Source organism: Channa argus, chromosome 4 (assembly GCF_033026475.1).
Source record: "Channa argus isolate prfri chromosome 4, Channa argus male v1.0, whole genome shotgun sequence".
NCBI classification, from domain to species: Eukaryota; Metazoa; Chordata; class Actinopteri; order Anabantiformes; family Channidae; genus Channa; species Channa argus.
In genome coordinates this window covers 22,018,664-22,043,596 of record NC_090200.1, presented here as the reverse complement: position 1 = coordinate 22,043,596, position 24,933 = coordinate 22,018,664, and the positions used below count along the sequence as shown (strand labels likewise).

The window sequence follows — 24,933 nt, the reverse complement described above, 5'->3', positions numbered from 1 at the left end:
ATCATAAAAGCACGGACAGTAAATACAATGTGAACTGAATCACTCCTGTCAGGGAAATACTGAAAAACTGGTGGGAATACTGTGAAGAAGAAGGCTGGTTTACACAGCTGCAAGAAACTTTATAATATACAACCCAGCTGTTAAGACGTAGGAAAAAATAGACTTTGTTAACATTGTGTTTCTTCTACAAGCAGAGAGGTTTCATGTGGACTTGATGAATCATGATGGAATCTTTCTTTTTAGGTATATTACCATTTGATGCAGACTTAGGTTGGCATTTTTCTCGGCCTAGAGCTATGATAACAGAGCTGGCCTGTGAACTGCCTGTTCACATCACAGATGTCAATTTGTCCGCAGATTTAACAGAGCCTGACAACAGTATCATAGATTTCCAAACATGTGCTAAAGAAGTACAAAGACGAAACTCTGTACCATTGAGGACTGACATTTTTAAATAATTTATTCAATGGAGGAAATGATTCCATTTGACAATGAACTGTTATGACTGGAAAACTGCTCTGCCACTGCTCTCAATCTACAGATAATTTCAAGCCTTGTTAACAATATGATGAAAACACTATGAGTCATATGAACACACTGCTCTTCCCACTCTGCAGTGATGGCATCCAATTCATTTGGCCTCTTACATTGTACATCGTATCGGAGGTCTATCTGACTAGAGACAGAGCTAAAAGGCCAGAATCAGGGAGTAATAGTGTCAATGTCTGCACCTGTCCAAAGATATACAGTACATACACACACAGTGATGCACATAGGTAGGGAGTGATGGGGCTGGAGAAAGAGAGAAAGATGGGGAGGGAGGATGAAAGAGCTGGGTGAAAATATATAAGAGAGAAAAGGACACTACAGGGCAGGAAAACACACTCTAACCACCTTATTTGTGCTTGGACCCTGCAAACAGCAAAGGTCAATATCCTGCACAAACAGAGAAAGTGATGTGGTGAACACCAGCTTTACACTTACCTCTAAAAGATTCAATTATACCATACGTTTATCATGTAACTGTTTATGTTCATATCTTTGTCTCTATTGTTTCCAAAGGTTTCAACTAGACTACTAGTGACTGGTCTATTATAACTGTATATTGTTCAGTTGCTATTAGTTACTATTTCAAGATTGTGTACTAATTTAATGGAAAAACTAGCTGTAGCCTATCATACTGTATGTGAGAATCTGGTCAATCTAAATCTTGATGGGTTTTGGCTGCCGGTCAAACAAAACAAGCTATCTGAGGCTCTGCCAAACTGGGGGGGGACATCTGAGGACTAACCTGGAGATTCAATTATAAAAAAGTAATTATGCATTTTTCAAGTTCAAGTTCTTTCCATCATGACATTGTCATTTCATTATATTTTATATTAAACATGACGAGATACAAATTCTCTCCAGATTGGCACAACCAGACCAATTCAGTCTAGCTGAGACACAACTGTAATGTATGGAAAACATTGGAATATACTCTAGGGGGCATCTACAGCCCTGCTATTGGACAATAAGACAATGACAAATTCACATTTCTGGCATAAAAGTACTTTCTGTACATCTTCTTGTCAGTTGGGGTGATCAATCTTATAAGGCGCATTGTTTGAAAGCTTTTGGACAATTAATGCTGACTGGAAATAAAAGAAAGAATGTGATAACTCAGTTTTGGTCTTTCGAAAGAAGAAAGAATAACCAACAGCAATGAGATCCACAGCGCACTCCGTCCCAGAAGCAATTCAAAGCAATTCCCATTTGCAACCTCTGCCCTTCCCTAATGCACCTCTCTCTCTCTCGAGAGAGAGAGAGAGCTGATGTGATGTTATGGTAATGACAGGTTTGCACTCTGCCATTCAGACTCTTACTCATGGAAGGGTGCGACAGACAGATTGGAACCAGGAGGTTTTTTCCTGTGGAAGTCAAAATAACACCTCCAGAAAATGTTCACTCTATCGGAGGGCGGGACGGGGGCAGACAGACAGGCAGCAGGCAGGCAGGGGAAGCAAAGAACATAAAGGATGCAGATGTTAACAGATCAAAACAAAGAGCACTGGGATTATTCCGAGTGATGAAAATATAAAGGACGAGTAAAAGTTTTATCCAAATTCCACCATACTTCTCATCATCCTTGCTCCACTCTTCCCTTCTCCTTCTCCTAACTAACAACATCTTTGTCTTTCTGCTTTTTTTCTCATCTTTGTCTTATCACATTGTGCCCAATCATCTGCCACTTCCTCCATTATATAATAAACCAAGAGTGAGATGTTAGCTGGACAGCGCTCTGCCGCCAGATGTATTAGGTTGTCTGTTCATCTTAACTTGCTGCTGTGAGCTGCACAAAAGATCAGTGTGACTCTGGCTGCAAGTCAAAACAAAATGCTCAACTAGTCAAGCACTTGAATAAATAGGCAGAGGGAGGAAAGTGGGAGACATCAATATGTAACCACACATGCATAATATTAGGTGGTGAGGGCTGCCAAACATAGAATCTGAGCATGTGATGTTATTAAGGTTTGATTTGTCTAAAGTTTATGTACAATGTGTACAGAATGGAAACTGATGGAGCACATTGTTAAATCTCTAACCTGACTATTTTCCTAATGGTTCCTGTCTTTTTGTCTGTTATTTGTTTCTTCTTCTCTCTTTCAGTCAAGATTGCTCATGTTTCTGTGATACTACCAGGTAAAGATGGCCCTTTGACTTTCATATTGATGTCGATACATCCGGATTTTGAGGCGCTGATATGAACAACAGATACTCGATATACAAAAAAGCTGCAACTAACAATTATATTGACATTTGAATTTGATTAAGGAACTATCTACTGGTCCGTAAATGAATCAAAAAACAAGCCTTCAGTTGTCTTATTTTGTTGGACCCATTGATTGAAATTTCGAAATATATACTATACTTTTAACAATGAGAAAATCATTAATTATTATGGTAGTTTTGTCAGAAAATAGCTTAAATGCTAATGATGCCTGAGTCAGCTCTGGAAGAAAATTTCTCAGCGGCTCTGCTATGCTTTATTAGGATTTGTTATTGACTGATTTACACTTAGATTGAACTGAGAGGTGTACCCATTATTAAAGATGACACTGTAAAAATAATGATAAAGCACAGAGCAGATATCCTAATGCCTCACACATACACAAAAAGTACCCCTCACCTCCCTCTTCTATTAGTCTGTGTCTGTAACATCTCCATATGTGACCTTGAGCTGTGAAGCCCTGTCAGCATCCACCTCTTGTTGCTTTATGCATGTAGCATTTATGATACATAACCACACCTGGCATTAATTATTCAGACTGGATCCCATTTTCCTCAACTTTTAAGTTTCTGCATGTGGACATTCACAAAGACTAAACAAAAGCTGTTTGTGGAAATCCTTATCTTGACATGACAGATTCAAGCTGCAACATAAGCCTCCACTGAAATTATAGTAAACCTCTGTGAGGATCAAACTACAAGTGGGATTAATATATATCTTTGCTTGGCAAAACACCAAAAGGAGTTGCCTTTATATCATGCCTATAGCACCCTGCACACACAGGGAAGGATAAATTAAACAACGCGATTCATTGGTGTGGGAGGTGGAGCAGGGTGTTGTGTGCTTGCAGAAACCTGAGCTTGCAATATAGATATTTAGATGCCAGTGCTGCTGAGCATCTTTGGATAATAACTTATCCTTACAGTATATGATTTATACAACTTTTAGAAAGCTGCATGTTTATACCAAAATTAAGTTAAATTTCTGGGTGTTCTGCTCTGGGTGGCACACAGGTCTACAGCTCCCTGCTGAGTGCAACAAACAGGACATCAGTCATGATGAGATGATGCAGCTGTTCCCACACACCTGACCGCAGTAGGCCACACTTGTCACACAGTACCAGAAACCCATCCACCTACCTCCTGCAATTGCTCCAACTCTTTCCTGAGAGTCTCTTGCTCGGTTTCCAGATCTGCATACTTCTGCTTCAGAGCCTGGTTCTCCTCCAGGACGACCAGTCCGCACTCTGCAGCCCTGATCTTCTCCCGGTTTGCCTCGGCCAGCTCGTGGGTGAGCCGCTCCACCTCGGCCCGGTACTGATCCACCGATTCCCCGAACCCTCCATCGGCGGCCATCGCCCCTCTCTGTCTCTGTGTCTCTGTGTGGTTCCCCCCCAGTCTCTCTGCTGCTTTGGAGAGAGCCACAGAGGCGGGCGGAGGCTGGGGAGATGGTCAATATCCGCCCCCCTCTCCTGTGACCAAGTGCGGGCAGGCAATGAAAATATGAAGCAAAGATAAAGTAATCTCTACATTTGCCTAAACAACACCTAAATTAAGATGATAAACGTGTAATCAACAGCGGTGGCTGAAAGCTGGAGCACTGCGGTTCATAATCAGGTCAGTTTCCGTTGTATGACACTCAGCAAAACACTGAGCATCTTTTCTGCCGATTCATGGATGCAACGGCGCCACCTGTCGGTTACCCAGATGAATAGCATCTATCGAGGTCAGCAATGAGTGTTGGAGAGCATTTCTCAAATAAGAATGGCTGTGTTTCATGAAGTGTAGAATCCTGTCAGGACCATAGGACTAATGGGACTACTGGGAGACACCCGTTATTATTGTTTTTAGCTACATCTTAAAAACATCTATTAAACACGTGTAAAAAATGCATTTTTCCCTCCGTTGTTATGTGCTGTTATTGTTCAGTTGTATATTTTTTGGTTTAGATTTGTTATTGCTTGTATGTTCTCACTCGACGTGTTTTATGCAAATGGTTTTAGAAATATTTTGAGAAGACTTCAAATACAGATAAGGTATACAAGTTATATATCACTCAGATAATAGTACTCAATATTGACACGTTTAGATTCACTTTAGGGTAGTGCTTATTGTACCTTTATCGACTGTTGTGAATCTTTAGTACTGAGATCTCTGAGCAACACTCCATGAGGCTCTCAGTGTATTACATGCTGTATTCAGTCCTGTACCTTCAAGCATGGACAGATCAGAGGAAAATGGGCCCCTGAATGGTCCCCTTTTTAGTCATTTGATATCCAGTCCTGGACATTTTGTGTTCATTTTTAATTATTTTGTGTGTATTTGTTTTTAATTTTTAAACATTCTGTGTCTGTTTTTGGTCATGGTGTGCCTTGTTAGATATTGTTAGGTAACTGGTCATCATCTTTTTGTGGTTGTTGGGATTGTCTTTGTGGTCTTTGTATGTCTTTCAGCTGAACAGTACCTTCAGATGATTTGACCTATGGGCCCCCTGAACTCTCAGGACCCTGGGCCTGTGCAAAATAGGCTCAAAATTATAAGTCCATGCTTAAGAACATGAAGGATACTAAACAAAATAGTATAAGACAGCCAGTAAAATAGCAGTAAATGTAGTGTGGACAATTTAATTTCTATGTATGAGAGGCATTTTCTTCCGCAAATGCACAACAAAATTCATATATCACTGCGATATATGTTACCACCAGTTTGCACAAACTCACAGTCTCTTCTCCAGAGGAGGAGCATATCGTGAGTTCATCTGACATAGCAAATAATGTCTAACACCAAAACCCACATTGTGATAAAATGATAGTTATACAAGCTCTCAAGTTCTCCTATTTTGGTTATTTACTCCTTAATCCTGTCCGCTGCTGCCATGAGTACAAATTATCTTTTGGCAAACACATGCAATAAAAGAAGATATGAGTGGGGTGAAAAGTTTAGCTGCACTTGTTAAACGCAATCAGTTAGAGCGCTGTCAACTCTGTTACGGCATTGATTGTAAATGTGATGCTGTGTTATCTTTTCTATAATTAGTAATTATTAAAAAAATGGCCTATGTAATACTTTCCGACAAGGGGATATAAACTGTTCATATCCTTGCTGAAGCCTTTTCACAGACAGATATAGCTGTCACAAGACACTAGTTTTCAAGGTGAATGGAAGACGGTAAGTTGGTGACATTACTGGGAAGGTTGTTTAATACATTTACATTACCTCAGTGTGTAATATTTTTTTGTTGAATTAATCAAGTTGAATTAAACATTAATATAAATCACATTTTGTGTACTTGGTGATTTGAGCCCATTTTTGCGCATCTCCTGTATTCAAATTTATAGCAGCCGTATGCGACTTCTGTTGGTATTTCTAGTTCACTACATTCTCCAGCTGACCCGCCAATAACCTCGATTTACAAGCCCCAATTAAGATAAGGAGAGGTTGTCAAAAAGTCAACCAGTTTATGGCTACGCTGTATCTTATCTGTGACAAGGAAGTGTGGTGTCATGAAAAAGTCTAAATTCTCTCTCTAACACAGCACAAACACTGTTCTCTACCAACACAGTGCTGAGTTCCCACAAATCTTGAACTAAATCCATGTGTACAGACTTATCAGAAGGACTTTTATTGCAAAAAAGCCAACTGAATCCTCTCAGTGGACGTTTGGGATATTATAACACCAACTTTATTGGTCAACTGAAAAAAAAATTTCACATCCAAACTTTATTTAAAGTGGACAACAAATTATATACATGTTCTATGCAAAACACAATTGATTCATTTTGGTTTACAGATTACAATTGTTTTTGCCAGAAATAGGATTTTGATATCACATGTTAGTAAAAAAACATCATTTGTAACAGTACTGAAGGTGCTATTTTTCGGTCCCCAGTGGGTCAAAATACACAGTCATGTGACCTTGGGAGTGTGAGTTGATCAGGACGGCTGGCATTGATGTCACTCTGAAGAACAGCCGGGACTGAAGGGGTTTAGGTAAGCAGCATGGCAGCCAGCAAACGGCCTGCAACGGGGGCTTCTGTAGGAGCACAGAGAGTGCATGTTTTCGGAGGTCATCCCACAGAAAAAACCGAATCACAGCGTTATCATGGGACTATTATTCCTGTTACTGAGTTTATTATTAGGGACCATGCACATTATTAGTTGTATTTATTAAGAAGTCTAATTTTCATTTGCAGTCCCTTCACAGGTGTCAAATTGGAAGACAAGACACAAATTCATATTGCACAACACTATAAATAATAACACTTTTGGCTTTAGCCAAACTTTTCTTTATTTGTAAAGTAAAAGAGACCTAAGTTCATACCGGTGTAAATTGTGGATTTTGTTGTATAGATTTGTTACATTCACTGTATGATCTGTTGTGTTTTGTTACCTCATAATAAAGCAGCTGATGACTGGCTGACTGTACGTGCTGTCGGGTCATCAGCTCGATGTCCTTCATTGTTTCAGCCTTTCGCCATTTAGCTCTGCGGTTCTGGAACCAGATCTCACCACACCAGGGCACAAAATGTAAATTAATTAAAAGAAATACAATATATATATATATATATATATATATATATATATATATATATATATATATATGTGTGTGTGTGTGTGTATATATATATATATACACACACACACACACACACACACATATACATACATATATATATATATATATATATATATATATATATATATGTATTTATTTTTTTTCATTCTAATTCATTAAATAATAGAAAGAACTATAATAGAGAGAAATAAAAGAAAGATTGATTTTCCTGTTGTGTTAGAGAGAACAAATGTCCTCCACAGCAAAAATCACTGGGTTACAAAAATCACAGTGCTGAGTTATACTCATTACCACCAATGGGATGTTGTGACCTAGTCGAAGGAGTTCTTTTTTAATATTACAGTTGGGTTATTTTGAAAAATTAAAACACAGTTATTTCCAGTAGACAACAAACTTAAAATTGTAGCAAAGGCTTTTGATAGGAATCAATTTGCATGTCACATTTATCAACCTTCATTAAGTTTAGCTAAATAACCACACAATTTCTTCACTAATTTGCTGAGCGAAGTCAATTCAGTAATGACTACTTCGTATAAAATGTCTATTGTTTGAAAACCCTGACTAAATAATTAGCAACAGTGGCTCTTAACCCCCCTCATAACACCAAATAATGGCCAATTTAATTAGACTTTTTCAACAAATGACAGTGAATCATCTCTACCGAGTGATCCAAAGAGAAAATAAGTTCATCCCCTTCAAGTCCATGTGTAGTACTGTAGATCCACCTTTGGCCACAATTACAGCATTGAGCCTGTGTGGATAGGCATCAGTCTGCTTCAATCTGGACACTGCAATTTTCCCACGTCCTTCGAAACACTGCTCCAGTTCTGTTAGTGAACAGCCATTTTCATGTCTAACCACGAGGTTTCCATAGGACGGATGTCTGGGCTCTGACTTGGCCACTTCAGAACATTCTCCTTGTTTTGAAATCCTTTCCATAGCTTTAGCAGTTATGCTCGGGGCTGTTGTCTTGCCGGAATTCCCAAGTGGCACTTGTCTTGAAGAATGTATCAGATTTTTCCTCTAGTTTGCTGCATTCATTTTTACCTTACCTACCTTCACAAGCCTTTGAGGGCCCACTCCCCACCCCCCACCCCCCAGCATCATGCTTCTGCTTTACCACCATGATTCATGGTGGGGATGTTGTGTTTTTGATGATCTCATCAAACCACTAAACCCTTTCCCAGGGTCTAACAAGTAAATAAAATCAATTCTAAATTCAATTAAATTATTATAATTAGAAATTCACTAAAATTCAATGTTGAAAAATGTGGTAGAGGGCGAGTACTTTTTTAATTTACTTTGAATAAAAACAAACACTTGCAGTAAAGTGCTCAAAAATTACAAATCACAGAAGAATGAGTTTTATGTCCTACCTGTATTCTGCTCTCAGTGAGGCGCAGGCGGGAGGCTAACTGTTCTCTTGTGTTGACGTCTGGATAGTGAGTCTGCTGGAAGACATTTTCCAGCTCTTGAACCTGGAATGGTGTGAAAGTAACCCTTGTTTGCCTCTTTTTCCTCTGACCTGTAAATGAACGATCATCAAGAGTTCTATCATCATTTTACATGTCTTGTAGTTGGTTTTTGGAGACTCTTCCAGCAGGCTAATTTGTGCAGTTTCTATAAACGGAAAGAAAGTGTGTAGATTTCATTTTTGTAAATGAAAACTATAATGTACAGTAACAGCTTCAAAATAAGAGTAATGAACATACCTGCACATAAATGCTGGTGAGACGATTTGGCGTTCTCCTTAATTACAGACCAATTCCGATGAACTAATTTCTCTCTTCTGACCCATGTGGATTTCCCCAGTATCTCTTCAATTGAATGGGATAATTTTTTGCACGACTGAGGATCCCTTTCTCGATCTATGTCCTTCTCTGTATCTGCTCCACTGCACATTTTTAGTGATTTATCCCCTGCCATTACCTCCCTTTGTCATCAGAAGTGACTTTATTCACTATTCGCTATTCAAAAGCTCAAAAATATCTCAAATCTCTTTTCTTAGTCAATTATTCTCTTGTGAGTAATTTTAAGGCTAAGAGATGTCTTAATCCTTTATTGTTTGCTGGTTTCTATGCTGAACTCCACTCTCTACAAGATGAGGACAGTGAGCTTGTCCTCGCTCTGCTGCTCTCAGTTTGACCTGCATCACATGGTCATCATTGGGGAGGAGCAACAGGCACCATTCACCAGCATACTCAGCAATCAACATTCATTTATCATTTTTTCCCCCCAGTGTCCCTGAAGAGCTGGCCTTTGTAAATATGTTAACTTACATTCCTAATATAATCTGCCATCCACACACACACATAATTTAATATGAGCTTTTATTGCAGACAGCAAGCATATTGCCAGGAGTAGAAACTAATTCCTGCACTCTGCGCCCAGGTTCCAACTAAATCTCTGTGGTTCTGTTCCGGATTTACTCTCTTAACAATATCCAGCCATAAAAGGTATTTCAAATGCTGCTTCTCTTTCTTATCAGCCGATTTATTGGAAAGCAAATCTTTATCACCTTGGCCTCAGTATGCCCTGTCACACCGTGGCTCACCTTTCACAAACACTGAAAACACAAGCCGTTAGGGACTCCTAGTGGTGTGTGGGAGATAATGCCTCATGTGTTCAGTATGTCTCCATCTAGTGTTGGTCTTCAGTGAAGGGGGAGCATGGAAACACTAATATCACTGTCACAACCACACGTTCACACACTTAGATGTTACTCCATACATGAAAAAAAAATTAAAAGGTTTACTTGAAGTCACTGATAACAAACAAAGATACAATTTTTGTAATTGTCTAAATGCATTGTAAGGCCCCTCCCCCCTATATACGTAAGAGGTGATGTCAAAGTGGCACTGGAAAACATATAAAAAGGAGATGTTGAAGAAGCAGATAAAGAGGCTGGGGTATGTGCAAAAAGACAAATGGTGGTATTTATTAACAAAATACTTTGGCGAAAACCAAAATCTTGCATTTTATAATTTCACCAAAGTAGACCCTACCTCCTGCACAGGTAAGCATGGGGTGAACTCAATCACATTGAAATACACATATTACCTATTTGGTGCAACCAATGGCAGGACCTACATATCTAATAATATAATAATTAATCATTTTATCAGTTTTAGCCATTTGAGTGGCTATTACCTATCCTCCCTCAACTTGGTAGTGCCCAGCCTGCCACTGTTGAGAGGGCCTAATAATGCAAACCCTGCTGATTCACACCACAATGAAACACAACCAACCTCATTCCCCAAAACAATACAAATACCGAACAAATAACTCATCAAGACAACAAATCATCTCAAATAATACATCTCAAACGATACCTCAACTCAAACATTGTTAATTGTAAGGAATACAGGGCCTAGTGGAAAGGGAAGAGTGTGACCTTGTCACATGCATTAAAAGGTGAAATTATTGTAAATGAATGGAGTCATGCCATCCACTGAGATGCTGGATCAGAAGACGTCTGTATCCCCAAGTAGTTTTGGTCCAGGACAGGAGATAATGTAGTGTAGAAATCCTATTGACAGTAACAAGACATGCATGCAGCCTGTTATGTCCTTCCAGCTGATCAGTGGCAGATGACACTGAGGTCAGACTTTACACTGTGCTGTCTGGTTCAATACAAACTATTCATGTGCAGCGCTTTTTAAAGTGCAAGGAAATGGCCAATAGTCCCTCTGCAATATTTTGGCAAAAGACAATGGTGACTGTTGTGAAAGGAAAAGGGTAAAAATTTAAATGTGACACACAACCTCTTGCGACTCTCTACGATCATTACAAAATATGGGTCTGTATGTACAGTATGTTGTAATGTTATTGATTTATCAGTGACCCTGTTTTCTCTAATTCTTAGATATGGTTACTGAAAATGTATTTTAGCATTTAACAAAAATCAGTGTTGATTTCCTCCACTTAATTTCAACATGTACAATGCGCTATTCCTGTAAAGACTGTCTGTCCACGAAGAGTTTAAAAACACCCAATTTGATTACGGAACAGTTCATTAGACAAACATTTACACACATTTTGTCTTGCGGCCTCATGAGATCATGTGCTTCTGAGTTGCAGTGTGTTGCAAGTACTCAGATGTAAAATTACATGATCCACAATAGGTGTTGGAAAGAGATAAATTATAGCCTTTTTTAATAGAATATCAGCTATGCTTTGGTGATTGGACACACATTCACTAAGATGACTCACGCTGGAGCAACCAGGGCAATGATTAGCAAACTTTAATAAACAGATGAAAACAGCGGCTGAGCTGCTCCTTACTACCAGTTTTAACCATGGGGACCAAATATACTTAAAGTGTCTAACATGTCAAACGCATGATGTTTAAAATACAAAAATGCCTCAGTTCAGTTATCATAATGTAGTTTAAACAATACTGGCTCCAGGCGCAGACTTTGAAAAAAAAGCAAAGAAGAAGACATGTGATGCGTGTACTCACATGCGCACAGAGCAGACATCACGTTGGCTGCCTCTGTACTTTGCTGGTTTCATGTGAGCTCAATTTCCTTCATCTCTTCTAAGTGTTGGATTTTTCCTCTAAATCTTATTCATGCTGTTTGAGGAGTCCTTAATAGTCAAGACAAAAGAATAAATAAAATAACCTAATGTTGAGTTTAAGTTTTTTTTGTAGTTTTCTCTCAAACTTTAACTGTGCTACCAGCATGGATTTTTAGGGCTGGGAGCGATGTTTTTTAATCCACATTGAACTGTCTCAAAAGCAAGCTGACGTCTAGCTATGAAATTTGCCATGTGATCATTAAGTTCAGGCTGATAGTGCTAATTGTTTTTGACCTATGTAAACAACAGTGTCAAAAGTCCCCTGAGGCTGTTACTGATATTGTTCTAATTTTACATATTAGAATATTGACATATATAGATAACAGATGCTTTTCATTGTTAATGTTGAGGATTGTGTGGATTACTAAAAACTACTGAGTTACAATTCTGGCTCCAGGAACTGAAAAGAGATGCATGCACTTAGGAGATTGTATAATTTTTTGAATCCATCTAATAGACTGCAGCAATTTTATTTTTGTAAAGCTAATCACAGAAATTATTCAGTAAGAGAAAAATAATGATTTTAAAGTTGATGTGACCTTTTAAAAGTTGTGGACAGTTTAGGCTAAGATCTTGACTTAAACTAAAAAGATGCAAAATATGAAGCCTATGACGGACACTTTGAAAATACACAAACACACAAATGCCATTATTGTGAGACCCCGAGTTTCCTCTGAGATGTATGGCAAATTAGGAAATTAAATTAACATTTACTGAAGCATCATCAGTAGCAGCTTGGTGCCATGTGATAATGTTATCAACACGTGATAGGTCTGGAGGTTTACACTCCTAAAACAAAAATTGGAAAAAAGACTAAAGGTCTAAAGAGCAAGACACTACTAAGCTATGACACAGAAATTGGATTTTAAATAATGCCACTGATGTTGAACTTGCTTCTTTTAGGTCTAGTTAGAGAAGTAGATGTAACTAAATGCCATTAAAGTTCCCTCTGACTTGTCTACAATAAAATATCTCTCTACTTCCATCTGTAAAATACCTCCAGATGACATCACTTGGAGCAACCTTTGGTTCAGATTATGTTATCTTGTTGTTTGTAATAATGGCTTTTTCAGAGCTCCCCCGGATGATATCCTCTGAACACCGAATGATGAAAGCTCCTCCAGGTGATGCTGGGTGTTATCTATTTTAATATAGGAAAGTTAGAGGGAAGTTTAAAACCATTAATGTACATATACACACTAAACTAAAGTCACAGAAAGTTAAAAATTGGTTAACCATTCTTTGCTACTGATAACTCAAATCGGCCAAGACTATGTCAGAAAAACAGTATAGTGAGTTTCGACTGTTACGAGTTTTGCCCTCGAGTAAAGCACCTCAACCCCCCGGAAGAATTAAATCATTCTCATAATTTCTATGCTATTTTGGGTGTTTCAAAAAAGAGCTTTTGTTATAGCATTAGGAACTAGCAAAGGCTGTGTTTGAGTCCCATGCTGTGTCTGAAAGGGTATCTCCTGCCTGCTAGGTCCTGGTTGGTCAGCTGCTCTTACTGTTTTAATTGGGTTCACATGAGCAACTAGTGGGACTCATTTCAACCAGCAAGCACAGCAATCTCCTGTCTGAACTCAGCTCCTTCCTACACACTGCCCACTATTCCCCACTCCACTATTGCTTCCACCTCCCACCCTTCTCCCTTCTTTCTCCCTGTGTTCCCTCCCCTGATGTTTTTTTTGTTGTTTCTCAGTTTTCTGTTCTGGCTCAGAAGCCACCTGAGCCTGTAGGGTGAAGCTGACATGGGTCCAGGAAAAGAAAGTAATGGTCTTGATAACTATGTATTTCCAGTGAGTACAACTTTTACTGATTTCTTTTATAGGAATAATTTGGATACTTTCCATTTAATTGAATAGAATATATGATTTTAATTTTGTTTGAAAATCTATTGATTTACTTTTACATTTTCGGAATGTGAACACATCTGCATGATGTATACAAACATTACTTGGTGATTTATGTTTATATCTGATCACTGAAATGGATAATAAATGTCGTGTGACTTTGTGTGTTAGCACCAGCGTAGAAGCTAAATGTTATGGTGAGTTATGTATTGACAGGAGGTAGAGCTGCAAGCCAAGCATTGTCATGGATACATATGAATGTATGTGTTTCCATTCCAGCTCCTCCATGCAAAATTACATTATTGAGTTGCTAACTGGCTTACTGTTTAGTGAGAGAAACAGAACAGAACAAATCTTAACTTTGCACAAAAGCAGTTACTGTATATTTTGTTGGGACTTTTATAAAATAAATAGAAAGACTTTTTGTTTTCATATTATTGTATAAAGTCTAGTCAAAGACATGAACATTTATGTAATGGCTGAATGAGTGCTACACGTAAACACGTTTTGGCATGGACTGCTAAAAAGGCATTTGCAGGCATCTATCCTATCATTGTCTGTCTGTATCCTTAAATGACCTCTGGCTGCCTTTCTGTGTGGCTGATTAAAGCTTGAGGGGCGCTTCTGTGATCTACCTGACACAAAGAATACAGAACCAAATGCCTCTGTGGATGAAGATGGCAACAAGCTGGCATATTGTGTAACCGACGCGCCTCCTTGGTACCTGTGCATCATTCTAGGCATCCAGGTACAACAGCAATGTGCTTGATAATGAGACTCCACTCATTTCCTGATTAAACATGTGTGTACAGTAGCATAACTTCTTTGGTAACCATGACCAAAGTGTGACATGAAAGCTTCCGTCTGACATTTGCGTCATGGTGCATTTAACTTTGTTCGGTTTACATAGGCCCGATTCTAATATGTACTTCAGATACAGTTGACATGGGGGAGTCAGCTGGAAACTGTGATTACTTAGACTTCCACCGGAAGTCCTGACTTAGTTATATTTGCACATACAGCACAAATAGTTGTTTTTCTGTTTTTATCTCATTACTTTAACAGCATCTATCACAGGTCATCAGAAGTGAACACATCCATGCTGCACTTACACACATCTACACATCTTGTCTTGTAAAAATTGCAAAGTTCAATTTATCTTTAGGTGTTGTTACAGTCTAGTGAAGGCATATCATCCCCCCAGAGTACATGTCTTCTTGTTCTTATGGACTGCATACCAAACATGTCTTCAGTGTACCTCTTCCTATTTCCCTGTCTCTCAGCACTGCTTAACTGCATTTGGAGGTATCATCGCCATACCATTAATCTTGTCTCAGGGGTTGTGTCTGCAACATGACAGCCTCACACAGAGCCACCTCATCAGTACTATTTTCTTCGTCTCTGGCATTTGCACTCTGTTGCAAGTTACCTTTGGCATTAGGTAAGAAAAGAAAGAAAAGTAGTAAATGATAAGGGAGATGCTTAAATAATATTTGGTTAAGGAAAGGGTTTGGGTAATTTGGTTTGGTTTAATTGGGATCCGGTGTGGATTATTTCAATGAATTAACTGGAAAAAGTTTTTCATGTTGCATTGCTTTGTGCTTTAACACAGAAATCCAGTACAGTACAGCAGTTTTTGCATTAATGTGGAATTAACCAGCTTTCCTTCTAAACCTCTTTTGAACTGTGAGACTGTGAGTCAGTATAGGTCTTAAACATGAACAATAGATAATTTATTTATCGGGCAACGCTTCAATTTATAGATTATCAGAAGTTACATCATGCTAGGGGGTGTGGGCACCGTATTGTGAGGCACATAGTGTGTTTATCTGTACGCGTGCCTGCAGTTAAAGTTGGAGATATATTTTTGTTTTGCTAAAAGGTTGTTAAATCATTCAAGAGACGAAGAGGTAGAAAAACAAACCTACCTAAAGAAATTAGAAAGCAATTGCAAGCAATGGTATTTGGAAAAACTAAGGGCAACAAATGCGTGAACAATTTTATAACATAGATCTACTCATTCAAAAGCCAGAAAACTGCCAATACAATGCATTATAATACAAGTAGCATAGATACAGTATAATGTAAAGTATGTCAAAACTGAAACTTAGTACAAGCATCTCCCCTCTCACACAGTATTTATAAAAACCTACACAACTATCATGCTAGTGTGCAGTGACACATACACGAAGGCTTAGAATGATGTAACAACTGTTTTTGTTTTGGACGAACCTAAACCAGGTTTTTATAGCATTGAACTTGTGCTTGAGCTTGTGCAGACTCAGCCTGGCAGAACATTGGTGTCACAGTAAGATTAGGGAAAGAATTTCCATCTTATTACGCTTGGAATCTAGTTCTTGCTAAATCCACATTCCCCTGGTTTAGCACCACTGATGCTTTCTTGTCTCTCTCCAAATAACTGTTGCTCAGCTGTAGAGAAAAGCAATTGGTATGTTTAATGGCACATTGTTCCAGAAAAACTAAAAGAAAAACAGTATGTTTTGTATCCATTGGGAATCAAACAACACTAAGTGGGGACAGGGCCATCAAAAGGTGTGTCCTCACTATACCCTCGGGTTTGCCTTGATTTCTACAATAAGAGTTCTACAATAATTCTGACTGTGAGAGACTCATGTACATTGTATCTGGAAATTGAAAGTTCTTTCTCTGCAACAGTCTTATATAAAATGCAGAGAGTTGGGTAAATACCAAAGTGATTACTTCACATAGAACAACATAGATTTATCCTTCAGTCTAGCAGCCTGTCTAATTCGAGATCCACTTTCTACCATCACATGATTTAAATTAACCATTTTATCATATGACTGAAAGAAATAGACTTCACATACTCTTGAGATAAATAAACTACAATTTAGTTAACTTGTTACTTATTTATTTTTTGATTATATATTTTTGGTTATAAAGGGATCCTATCCTAATGTTACATCTGTCCCTCTCCCTTTGCTTAATTTCCAGGTTGCCCATCCTTCAGGGTGGTACGTTCACATTATTGGCTCCCTCCATGGCAGTGTTGTCCATGCCAGAGTGGACATGTCCCGCTTGGACCCAAAATGCAAGTTTAGTCAATACCTCCTCCACAGAGTTCACAGAGGTGTGGCAGAGTCGAATGAGAGCAGTGAGTAAACCATCTGATCTATGTAACCAGAAATTAGGAGAAATTTAATTAAATCACTTAAATCAGTTTTGACCCTGAAGCCTAAATTCTTCTTCTAACTAATCCTAGTTTGCCACCATTACCTCACATAACTTTGAGAATGTTGCGCTTATTACAAACGTGTACCCCTGTTATAAAATGTTTCCATCTTTGTCATTTAGCTCCAGGGGTCCATTATGGTGGGCTCACTTTTCCAGATGTTTGTTGGATTCTCTGGTCTCATTGGGCTTTTCATGCGCTTCATTGGACCCCTCACCATCGCTCCCACCATCTCTCTTATTGGGCTGTCCCTGTTTGACTCAGCTGGAACCAGTGCTGGTAACCACTGGGGCATTGCTGCCATGTAGGTAAACTTTTTATAAAACGTTTCTGGGGATTGGGATCATTGTGCTTCCTACTAAAACTAAATTTTTGGTCTTTCCTCCTCTTTTACACAGGACTACAGCACTGATCATCCTTTTCTCACAGTACCTCCGTCACATATCTGTGCCCTTTCCTACATACAGCAAGGACAAAAAGTTGCACACTTCTCGTGTCTACATGTTTCAGATTCTTCCTGTACGTATCAAAGTTATGCCATCTTGTTCGCTTTCTTTGGGATCAGAAGAACAATTAATCAGACAGACAAGGGTTTTTCTATTTATTTTCAGGTTCTGCTTGGAATTACTTTCTCTTGGCTTATCTGTTACATTTTGACAATCTACAATGTACTTCCTGCTGAACCAGACCAGTATGGTTACTTGGCCCGCACTGATCTAAAGGGAGATGTTATAAACCAGGCTCCATGGTTCAGTTTTCCATACCCAGGTAAGTGAAGTGACTTTTCCATATTAATACAAATTATTACTGGCCTAACATGTCTGAAATTAACCTTAGGTCAGTGGGGGATACCAACTGTGAGTCTGGCAGGGGTGGTGGGCATCCTTGCCGGTGTGACTTCCTCCATGATAGAGTCTGTTGGGGACTACCATGCTTGTGCCAGGCTGTCTGGGGCTCCACCTCCACCTAGGCATGCTATCAACAGGGGGATTGGTATTGAGGGACTGGGCTGTTTGTTGGCTGGAGTCTGGGGTACGGGAAATGGTACCACCTCATACAGCGAAAATGTTGGAGCTCTGGGTATTACAAAGGTAAGATATAAAAGGATACCTAAAGGTTGTGTAAACAAGAATAACCTTTTTAGACAATACTGTACATTGCTGATGTACTAGTGACATTTTCAAGAGAATTCTTTTGTTTTTCTTCTGTTTTTTTGCAGGTTGGCAGTCGCATGGTGATAGTAGCCAGTGGAGTCTTGATGGTTGTCATGGGTTTATTTGGTAAAGTAGGTGCTATATTCACCACTATCCCATCGCCAGTGATAGGAGGGATGTTCATGGTTATGTTTGGCGTCATTGCTGCAGCAGGAGTTTCGAATCTACAGGTATACACACCAACACCTGAACCTGTCTGCATGTCTTTCTTAAATTTATCTTAAAATTATGCCAATTTTGCACAAACGAATTGTTCTCATGTGTGCGCTAATGCATTTTCTTCCTAACTTTTACAGTATGCAGATATGAACTCATCGCGAAACATCTTCATTTTCGGCTTCTCCATGTTTTCTGGTCTTGTCATTCCGAACTGGGTGATAAAGAACCCCGGGGCTATTGCTACAGGTGCATGCATAGAATCTCATTATGTTATTCTTTCTTTTCATTTATTTTCTGGTTCATAGAAAAGACGTATAAGTTTTTTCCTTGTGTTGTGTTAAGGTGTGGTAGAACTTGATCAGGTGCTTCAGGTTCTTCTAACAACCAGCATGTTTGTGGGAGGTTTCTTTGGATTCATACTGGACAACACTATACCAGGTATTTTTCATTTCAATTATATTTTTAGTGTATATATATATATATATATATATATATATATATACACATATATATATATTTTTTTGTATTATTAGCTTGAAATTATTTAAGTAATCTGACTGACTGCGTACTGATACTGAGTATCAGGTGTTCATCATAATAGTGTATGACTGTCCAGAGATATTTAGAGTCTTGGCCACAGTCAGTCATTTGGTGCTGGTTGGATTAAGAGTGAGAGTATAGAAAATGGCCACTGAAATAGTGTGAAGGGAATTAACAGTGTGCAGCGATTCAGCAAATAGACAGGAGCCAATTTAAAACAGATATAAAAACATGAACACTGGACGACAAACAACTTCCTTCACTCCTGTGTGTTGTAAAATTCAACTAGATACAGGAAATTTAATTTTCACTTTAGTTAAAAATGAAAGTGTTGTAGTGGAGAAACACAATCTAAGAACAGAAATAGGTGTTGAACATGTTACAGCAGCATTCCCCAACTTAATGTAAGACAAACAACCAAAATCAGAAAACAGCTCTGAAACAAAGTGGATGATCTCATTTTAAAAACTTGTACTAGTTATATTTAAGATATATAACATGTCCAACAGGATCAAAGGATGAACGAGGCATCTTGGCGTGGAACAAGGCTCATGAGAATGACTCCAGTAACACACTGGAGAGCGGGGAAGTCTACAACCTTCCCTTTGGCATCAGCTCTTACTTGTCTTCTTCCTCCTGTGTCCGGTACATACCATTCTGTCCTCCTGGAGTGCCCAGATCTCTGACTGGATCCGGAGCAGAAACTAACTCCCTGGAACCTAAGCAGCCACTGGGGCATCCAGAGCCTGCACAGATCATTATCGGGGTGGCTCTGTGAGTTGTGTATTCACTACATCCTGCCACTCAGTGGGAATTTCCATTTTCCACCCAAGAACAATACCATAAGAGGCAGCTCAGTTTGGACCATGTGTCCTTTGTTAAAGACACTGTACTGTAACAACATGGCCTTTTGGAGTGACATTGGCAGATGATATCTTGCATTAGATTGGTAATATGTGAACTTTACTTTAGGGAGATTCACTGGTATGTAGTGTTAGTTCTTTTTGTACAGTGATTTGTAGTCATTTAACACTGCTGAGTGACAATGATTGTTTTTTGTTTAGAGCTAGATGTTTTGTCAGATTCCTCCATTGTGGGTCTTTGTACAAACACTTCCAGCTGCTAAAAGTAGATCCATTATGCTTAAAGCCACATTCTGCATTTACGTAGATCCCATGTATCGTATAGTAGTACCACATGTTAACATTACCTTGCTGTGACAGTCAATGCATTCTACCCATTATTGGTGACAGTTTTTGACAAGACTCTCTCAGGCTCAACAATGCCTGCAAGCATGCAAGAGAATATATTTTTTCAACCTAAAACCCATGGTTGTCCACTATTGTCAACTGATTTTTCTGATATACATATTAAACTCCTGCATGGAGCCATTTTGTAGCAGCACGTGTCCATTCAGTTTGTCCCTGTCAGATCCTGGTTGATGGCTTTGTACAAGCTTACAAAAGACTCTGCCCACGCATCTCTTTGGTGTTCAGTTGTGGAGCTGACCATTTGGTGGGCTGTGTATACCAAGGTCAACAAAGTGCGCTCAAAATCATCCTGATGCAGGTGGCCCATATGGGTTGAAAGGTCTGAGATAAGCATGAATGTGTCTGTTAGCGTCCTGGGAATGATTTCTTCAAAGATGAGTTCCAGGTTTTTAGTCTTGCGAAGGGATGCCAGTTCAGCATCTTTCACTGAAAAGTCTCCACTGGCCTCAAAGTCTATTCCAGCCAGAAGGATCTATTTGGTAAATAGAAAACATAAAATGTCATTAATTTTCAAAGTGTTTTTACGTTTCCAAGTCAAACCATTGTACCTGGTGGTTAATGGGTAAATTTCTCTCACCTCAAACAGTAGATGAACATCACTGAGCGACCTGTGAAAAGTGGGGTTCACGCCAGGGGTGACGTCTGTTTTTATTCTACTTGCAGCTGGAAACAGGGCTAATAAGGAAAACAGAGAATGACAGGTGGCAAAGGAGCATAATTACATGTTTTTGTAAAACTATTTCCTATAGTGAACCCGATTGCTTCCTTTTGACAAATGAGTTACGACCCCTAAACTGTCAGGTACCATAAAATGCAGATTTTACATCATGGTATATGACATCCAGGTTCATCTGGCCCACAACACGACATACTGCACTTAAAATTATCTACAGTGCAACTGCGATCTATGACCTTACAGATGACATTTATCTGCAGGTGATGAGACATGACCTCAAACTTCAAAGGCAGTAGAGAAATCAAAGGCGGAGTAACACATGGATTATACAGCAGGCTCCAGATGATTTCACCATGCGGTGTGAGGGCTCAGCTTTTCAGCCTCAACTTCACAGCATTTCTTAAACTAAAGCCCATGGTGGAGATCAGGTGTTAAATTGAAGCTTGCAGAAATCAACTTTCCCCTACTTGTTCATGATTATGGAGTATTTAATATTTCCACATGTGCTGGCATTGTGACATTTACAGGCATTATCTGTACCGTATCTCACACCAATCTGTTCAGAGTTGCAAAGATTGAAAGTCAGCATGTTTCACTAGTCAAGAGTTCTTCAGGGCAAAAAAGAAAGAATAACCTTTTTTTTTCTTAAATTCTGTACAAACTTTCATGGAAATCGAGATAGTCAGACAAAAAAACATTTAAAGACTTTTTGCCCAGTATCTCTCAATAATCATTTCTATCCAAATGTTTTTTATTAGTGCATGTTAAAGATTCAGCTGGACGTAGTTTAAAGTTCATATGGTACAGAGTGTAAGGTCCAGGTACAGAAGTGATGCTGAGTAGATAAAAAAGAGAACAGATGTTGAGAAAACATAAAGAACAAAACAGACATAAACTCAGACAGACAGAAAGACATTTGGTTATGCAGAAATGGAGAAAGTGGGAGTGGGAGTTATAGAAATAAATAAACTGCACTTTGATGTTTAGTGTCTGCAATTAATACCATTAAACCTCAACTCTTGCATCTGGAGTCTAGTCTGGGGGAAACGTGTTGTGACCAGCATGTACGGACTTGATTTATGTTTAGATTTTCTAATCAATTTCACATAAAGACTAGAGTCATTTAGCAAACTGCCAACTCTTTCACTTCTTGCCATCAGACAAATACCACAACAAGCACATCACAATGATGCTATTTCAACAGACTCCTGCAAAATCAAATCATCCAGTCACAATGGCTGAAATTCGATCTCCATTCCTCTGAGCCTTCAGAATATCTATCAATTAATAAAGAATTTTAATGTGAAATATACTGTTAAAATACTAACTTCTCGCATATATACAGTATTCCAACATTACAACATTGTTTGTACACATTCCAATTAATCCACTTGTGTCTGTTAAAATGCAGGCATCACAATTTCTTTACTGGATCTGAAAGTCACATTTTGCTGATACAGTAAGTAATAATTCAGGATAATCATCATGAGGTGCTGGATCACATGGTAGAGGGCAAATTTAATGTGCTTGGCGGCTTTAGCTGGCAGTGAAAAGTAATTATTAGGAGAACTCAGGGTAGAAATGCCCAGAAATCGTAAAGCTGCTAAGAGAATACACATGTTTACCAGCTGAACCAGATGAATCACAGAGATGATAAAGGCTAAATACTGTATCGACGTCTCTTTGTTACTTTTTAAGATGACATATTGATAACTGCTGCTTGGATTTTTTTGATCTATTATTTATGAGCGGTCAATTGAGTATTTTCTACAAACAAAACCTGAAATTCCAATAATCTACAGTTGCACAGAATTAGTGCATTTTAAGTTTTTTAATTTGGAAATTAAAATGTATGTATTCGTTTTTGAGTGCATGATGGTACAAAACCACTTATCAAATCACAAAAGGTCACAGCTCATTAGATCAAAGGGATTTCCCAGACCCTAGCAGTATGCTTTACATTCACTTCCGTAATAAGAGTTTCCCACTCTAAGATCCGTTTTGGACTCAAGGCACTGTCTCCTCTACAAGAAACAACTGCAGATGCAGTAACATCTGAAGCTACAATAGATGAGACGCACAATTCGCTGCAATCTATGCAATCTATGCAATCTATAAATGATAAGTCATTTCTATTATTGTTATTACATTCTGCTCTGGTAAAGCTACGTATGCGGTGTTAGTCTCTCGTCTGTGCTCCTAATATTATTTTGAAGTGTGGTGGTCCTCCAGATTTGCTGGCGTTAAGACAGCAGGAATACTCATACTCTGTCTAGTGAGTAGGATAAATATGCATTCATGTCAAATATACACAATGAGGTAATTCTTCTTGCTTATATAGCATTTTATTAATTTGTTTTCAGTGATAATATCTGAGTTTGAAAAGAAATCAAAAGCTCGATCTTCTTCTGGTTTAATATCACTGGACAGATAAACCAATGAAAACTCAATGGATAGCCAAGATGTATTTATTCACTCTTTTGATTTTGGGGCTGGGGGGGAATGAAATGTATCTACTGGCAAATCCACTACCACAATATAAATACTTGACTTTCTAAAGCAGCCAGCACCAAGAAAAAAACTTGCCTCTGCTTTTAGCTGCAGTTGATGCTTGCTCTGTGAAGAGACGTAGACAATAAAAGAAATCTTGCAATGAAAAGCTTTATCTTACAGGGACACACAACACCAAACGTTTTGTTTGCCACTCTGCATGTTAATATGGACTTTCAGTCGAAATCCTACCTTTAGTCTGATTCTGCATGACACCTGTTTTCATGCAGCAGTAGAAATGTAGACCAATGATGGCTATCCTCCAGGACAACATGCTGGCAGCGTAACTCCTAAGTGCTACTGCTCAATTTCTCCACGTGTGTTTCTACCAGTCAGCAACCCAGTGTCTCCTCATGTGTTGCACTTCTTCCTTGTTTTACTGTGCATCTGCACCCTCACATGACATAGTATCGTACCGTATGTTGCTCTCTGTGCCGCCCTCTTTCTTCAGGTTCTCTGTCCCCCTCCCATCCACATCTGATCCCCCCCTCTTTCTATCTCTCTCTGCCCCTATTGAGAAGCTTTCAGCTGGTTGTGATCAGGTTCAGAAATGTGGTTTGATTCTTACACAAGTGTTCTGTTGTTACCCTTTACTGATTTAATGTTGATGGCTCTTTATTACCCTTGTGCTATTTTTAGCATCATCGTCAGTTCTGTTTTTTCTCTACATATCATTTTAACTTAAAACATACTTTTTTCTAATTATATAATTATCTCCAACTTTTATACCAACAACAGGATGCCAGGGTGCCCAGTGGTAACATGGTTTGTGTTTGTCAGGAGGACGCAAGTGGAAAGTTCAAATTCCATGAACATGAAAACCAGCTATAACTTATTATGTCTAATCATACAATGCATGCCCCCCAAAGTGCTGGAAAGAAATCATATGCAGGAACCACAAAGACAGACTTTGTTCACTGTTTGGCACCATTCACCTTCTCCACAAACCTGGGGAACTCTTACGCAAAGTACAACCATATAAAATAAGGTTTATTTGTTTTAACACCGTTTCACCACTAATTTATTAAGCGTGGGACATAGCAGCTGATGTGAACTTGTCATCACACTGATATATGTTGTACATAATATTTCCATACTGTAAACTTTGTCCTCGGTGAAGTCAGATGTGTCTCTGTGGCAGTGAAGCGTAGAGATGTGGCGGTCATGCTGCTGCAGAGGAATGCAGACAGACTGTGCTGAAACTGGCAAGAAAAGTGTGGCCTCTGCAAAACCTCCAAGAATCACAGCTCAAGAGGTTGAACAAACCTATTATCCTTTGAATGGAAAAATAAATTGAAAGTGTTATTCTAGGCTATACCCCAAATAATTTCCTTTCTTAAATTGGTCTACCTACTGAGCGACTTGATAGAATTCCATGTGAACATTGTTTCTCTCAAATAAGATTGATATTGGATGATCGGGGAATCTGTAATCCCGGGGTCAGTTTTCATAATCACTGACACTTCACATTTATAATGAGAATTCATCTTTGAACACGACTTAATTGTATGTTACACAGACGTACAGGAC

General features: G+C 38.8%; 4 protein-coding genes across 8 annotated transcripts in view; 1 reads left to right on the top strand and 3 right to left on the bottom strand.

Annotated features, from left to right (window-relative positions):
* bicd1a (bicaudal D homolog 1a) overlaps window positions 1-4,452 on the bottom strand; it is a 33,788-nt gene extending 29,336 nt beyond the window's left edge. For all 5 annotated transcript variants that reach the window (XM_067502527.1, XM_067502530.1, XM_067502532.1 and 2 more), the window contains exon 1: window positions 3,910-4,452. In XM_067502527.1, coding sequence (XP_067358628.1) covers window positions 3,910-4,125 — 216 coding nt within the window. In that variant the 5' untranslated portion in view covers window positions 4,126-4,452. The remainder of the gene's footprint in view (window positions 1-3,909) is intronic.
* Window positions 4,453-6,435: 1,983 nt separating this feature from the next.
* LOC137125923 (paired box protein Pax-3-A-like) lies at window positions 6,436-9,455 on the bottom strand. The gene is made up of 4 exons (XM_067502166.1): window positions 9,058-9,455; window positions 8,722-8,870; window positions 7,160-7,273; window positions 6,436-6,802 (listed from the first exon to the last, which is right to left on the bottom strand). Exons 1-4 carry the CDS (start codon window positions 9,269-9,271, stop codon window positions 6,641-6,643), a joined length of 639 nt encoding a protein of 212 aa, XP_067358267.1. The 5' UTR covers window positions 9,272-9,455; the 3' UTR covers window positions 6,436-6,640.
* A 4,078-nt stretch (window positions 9,456-13,533) lies between these two features.
* Window positions 13,534-19,825, top strand: slc23a4 (solute carrier family 23 member 4). Its single transcript, XM_067502825.1, has 12 exons — window positions 13,534-13,725; window positions 14,390-14,527; window positions 15,063-15,220; window positions 16,756-16,915; window positions 17,116-17,297; window positions 17,392-17,512; window positions 17,605-17,761; window positions 17,831-18,084; window positions 18,213-18,377; window positions 18,504-18,612; window positions 18,709-18,804; window positions 19,416-19,825. The coding sequence occupies exons 1-12, from the start codon at window positions 13,678-13,680 to the stop codon at window positions 19,682-19,684; spliced, it is 1,857 nt and encodes a 618-aa protein (XP_067358926.1). The 5' UTR covers window positions 13,534-13,677; the 3' UTR covers window positions 19,685-19,825.
* A 489-nt stretch (window positions 19,826-20,314) lies between these two features.
* LOC137126267 (protein FAM180A) lies at window positions 20,315-23,853 on the bottom strand. Its single transcript, XM_067502826.1, has 3 exons — window positions 23,596-23,853; window positions 20,755-20,852; window positions 20,315-20,649 (listed from the first exon to the last, which is right to left on the bottom strand). Exons 1-3 carry the CDS (start codon window positions 23,675-23,677, stop codon window positions 20,320-20,322), a joined length of 510 nt encoding a protein of 169 aa, XP_067358927.1. The 5' UTR covers window positions 23,678-23,853; the 3' UTR covers window positions 20,315-20,319.
* Window positions 23,854-24,933: the final 1,080 nt, after the last annotated feature.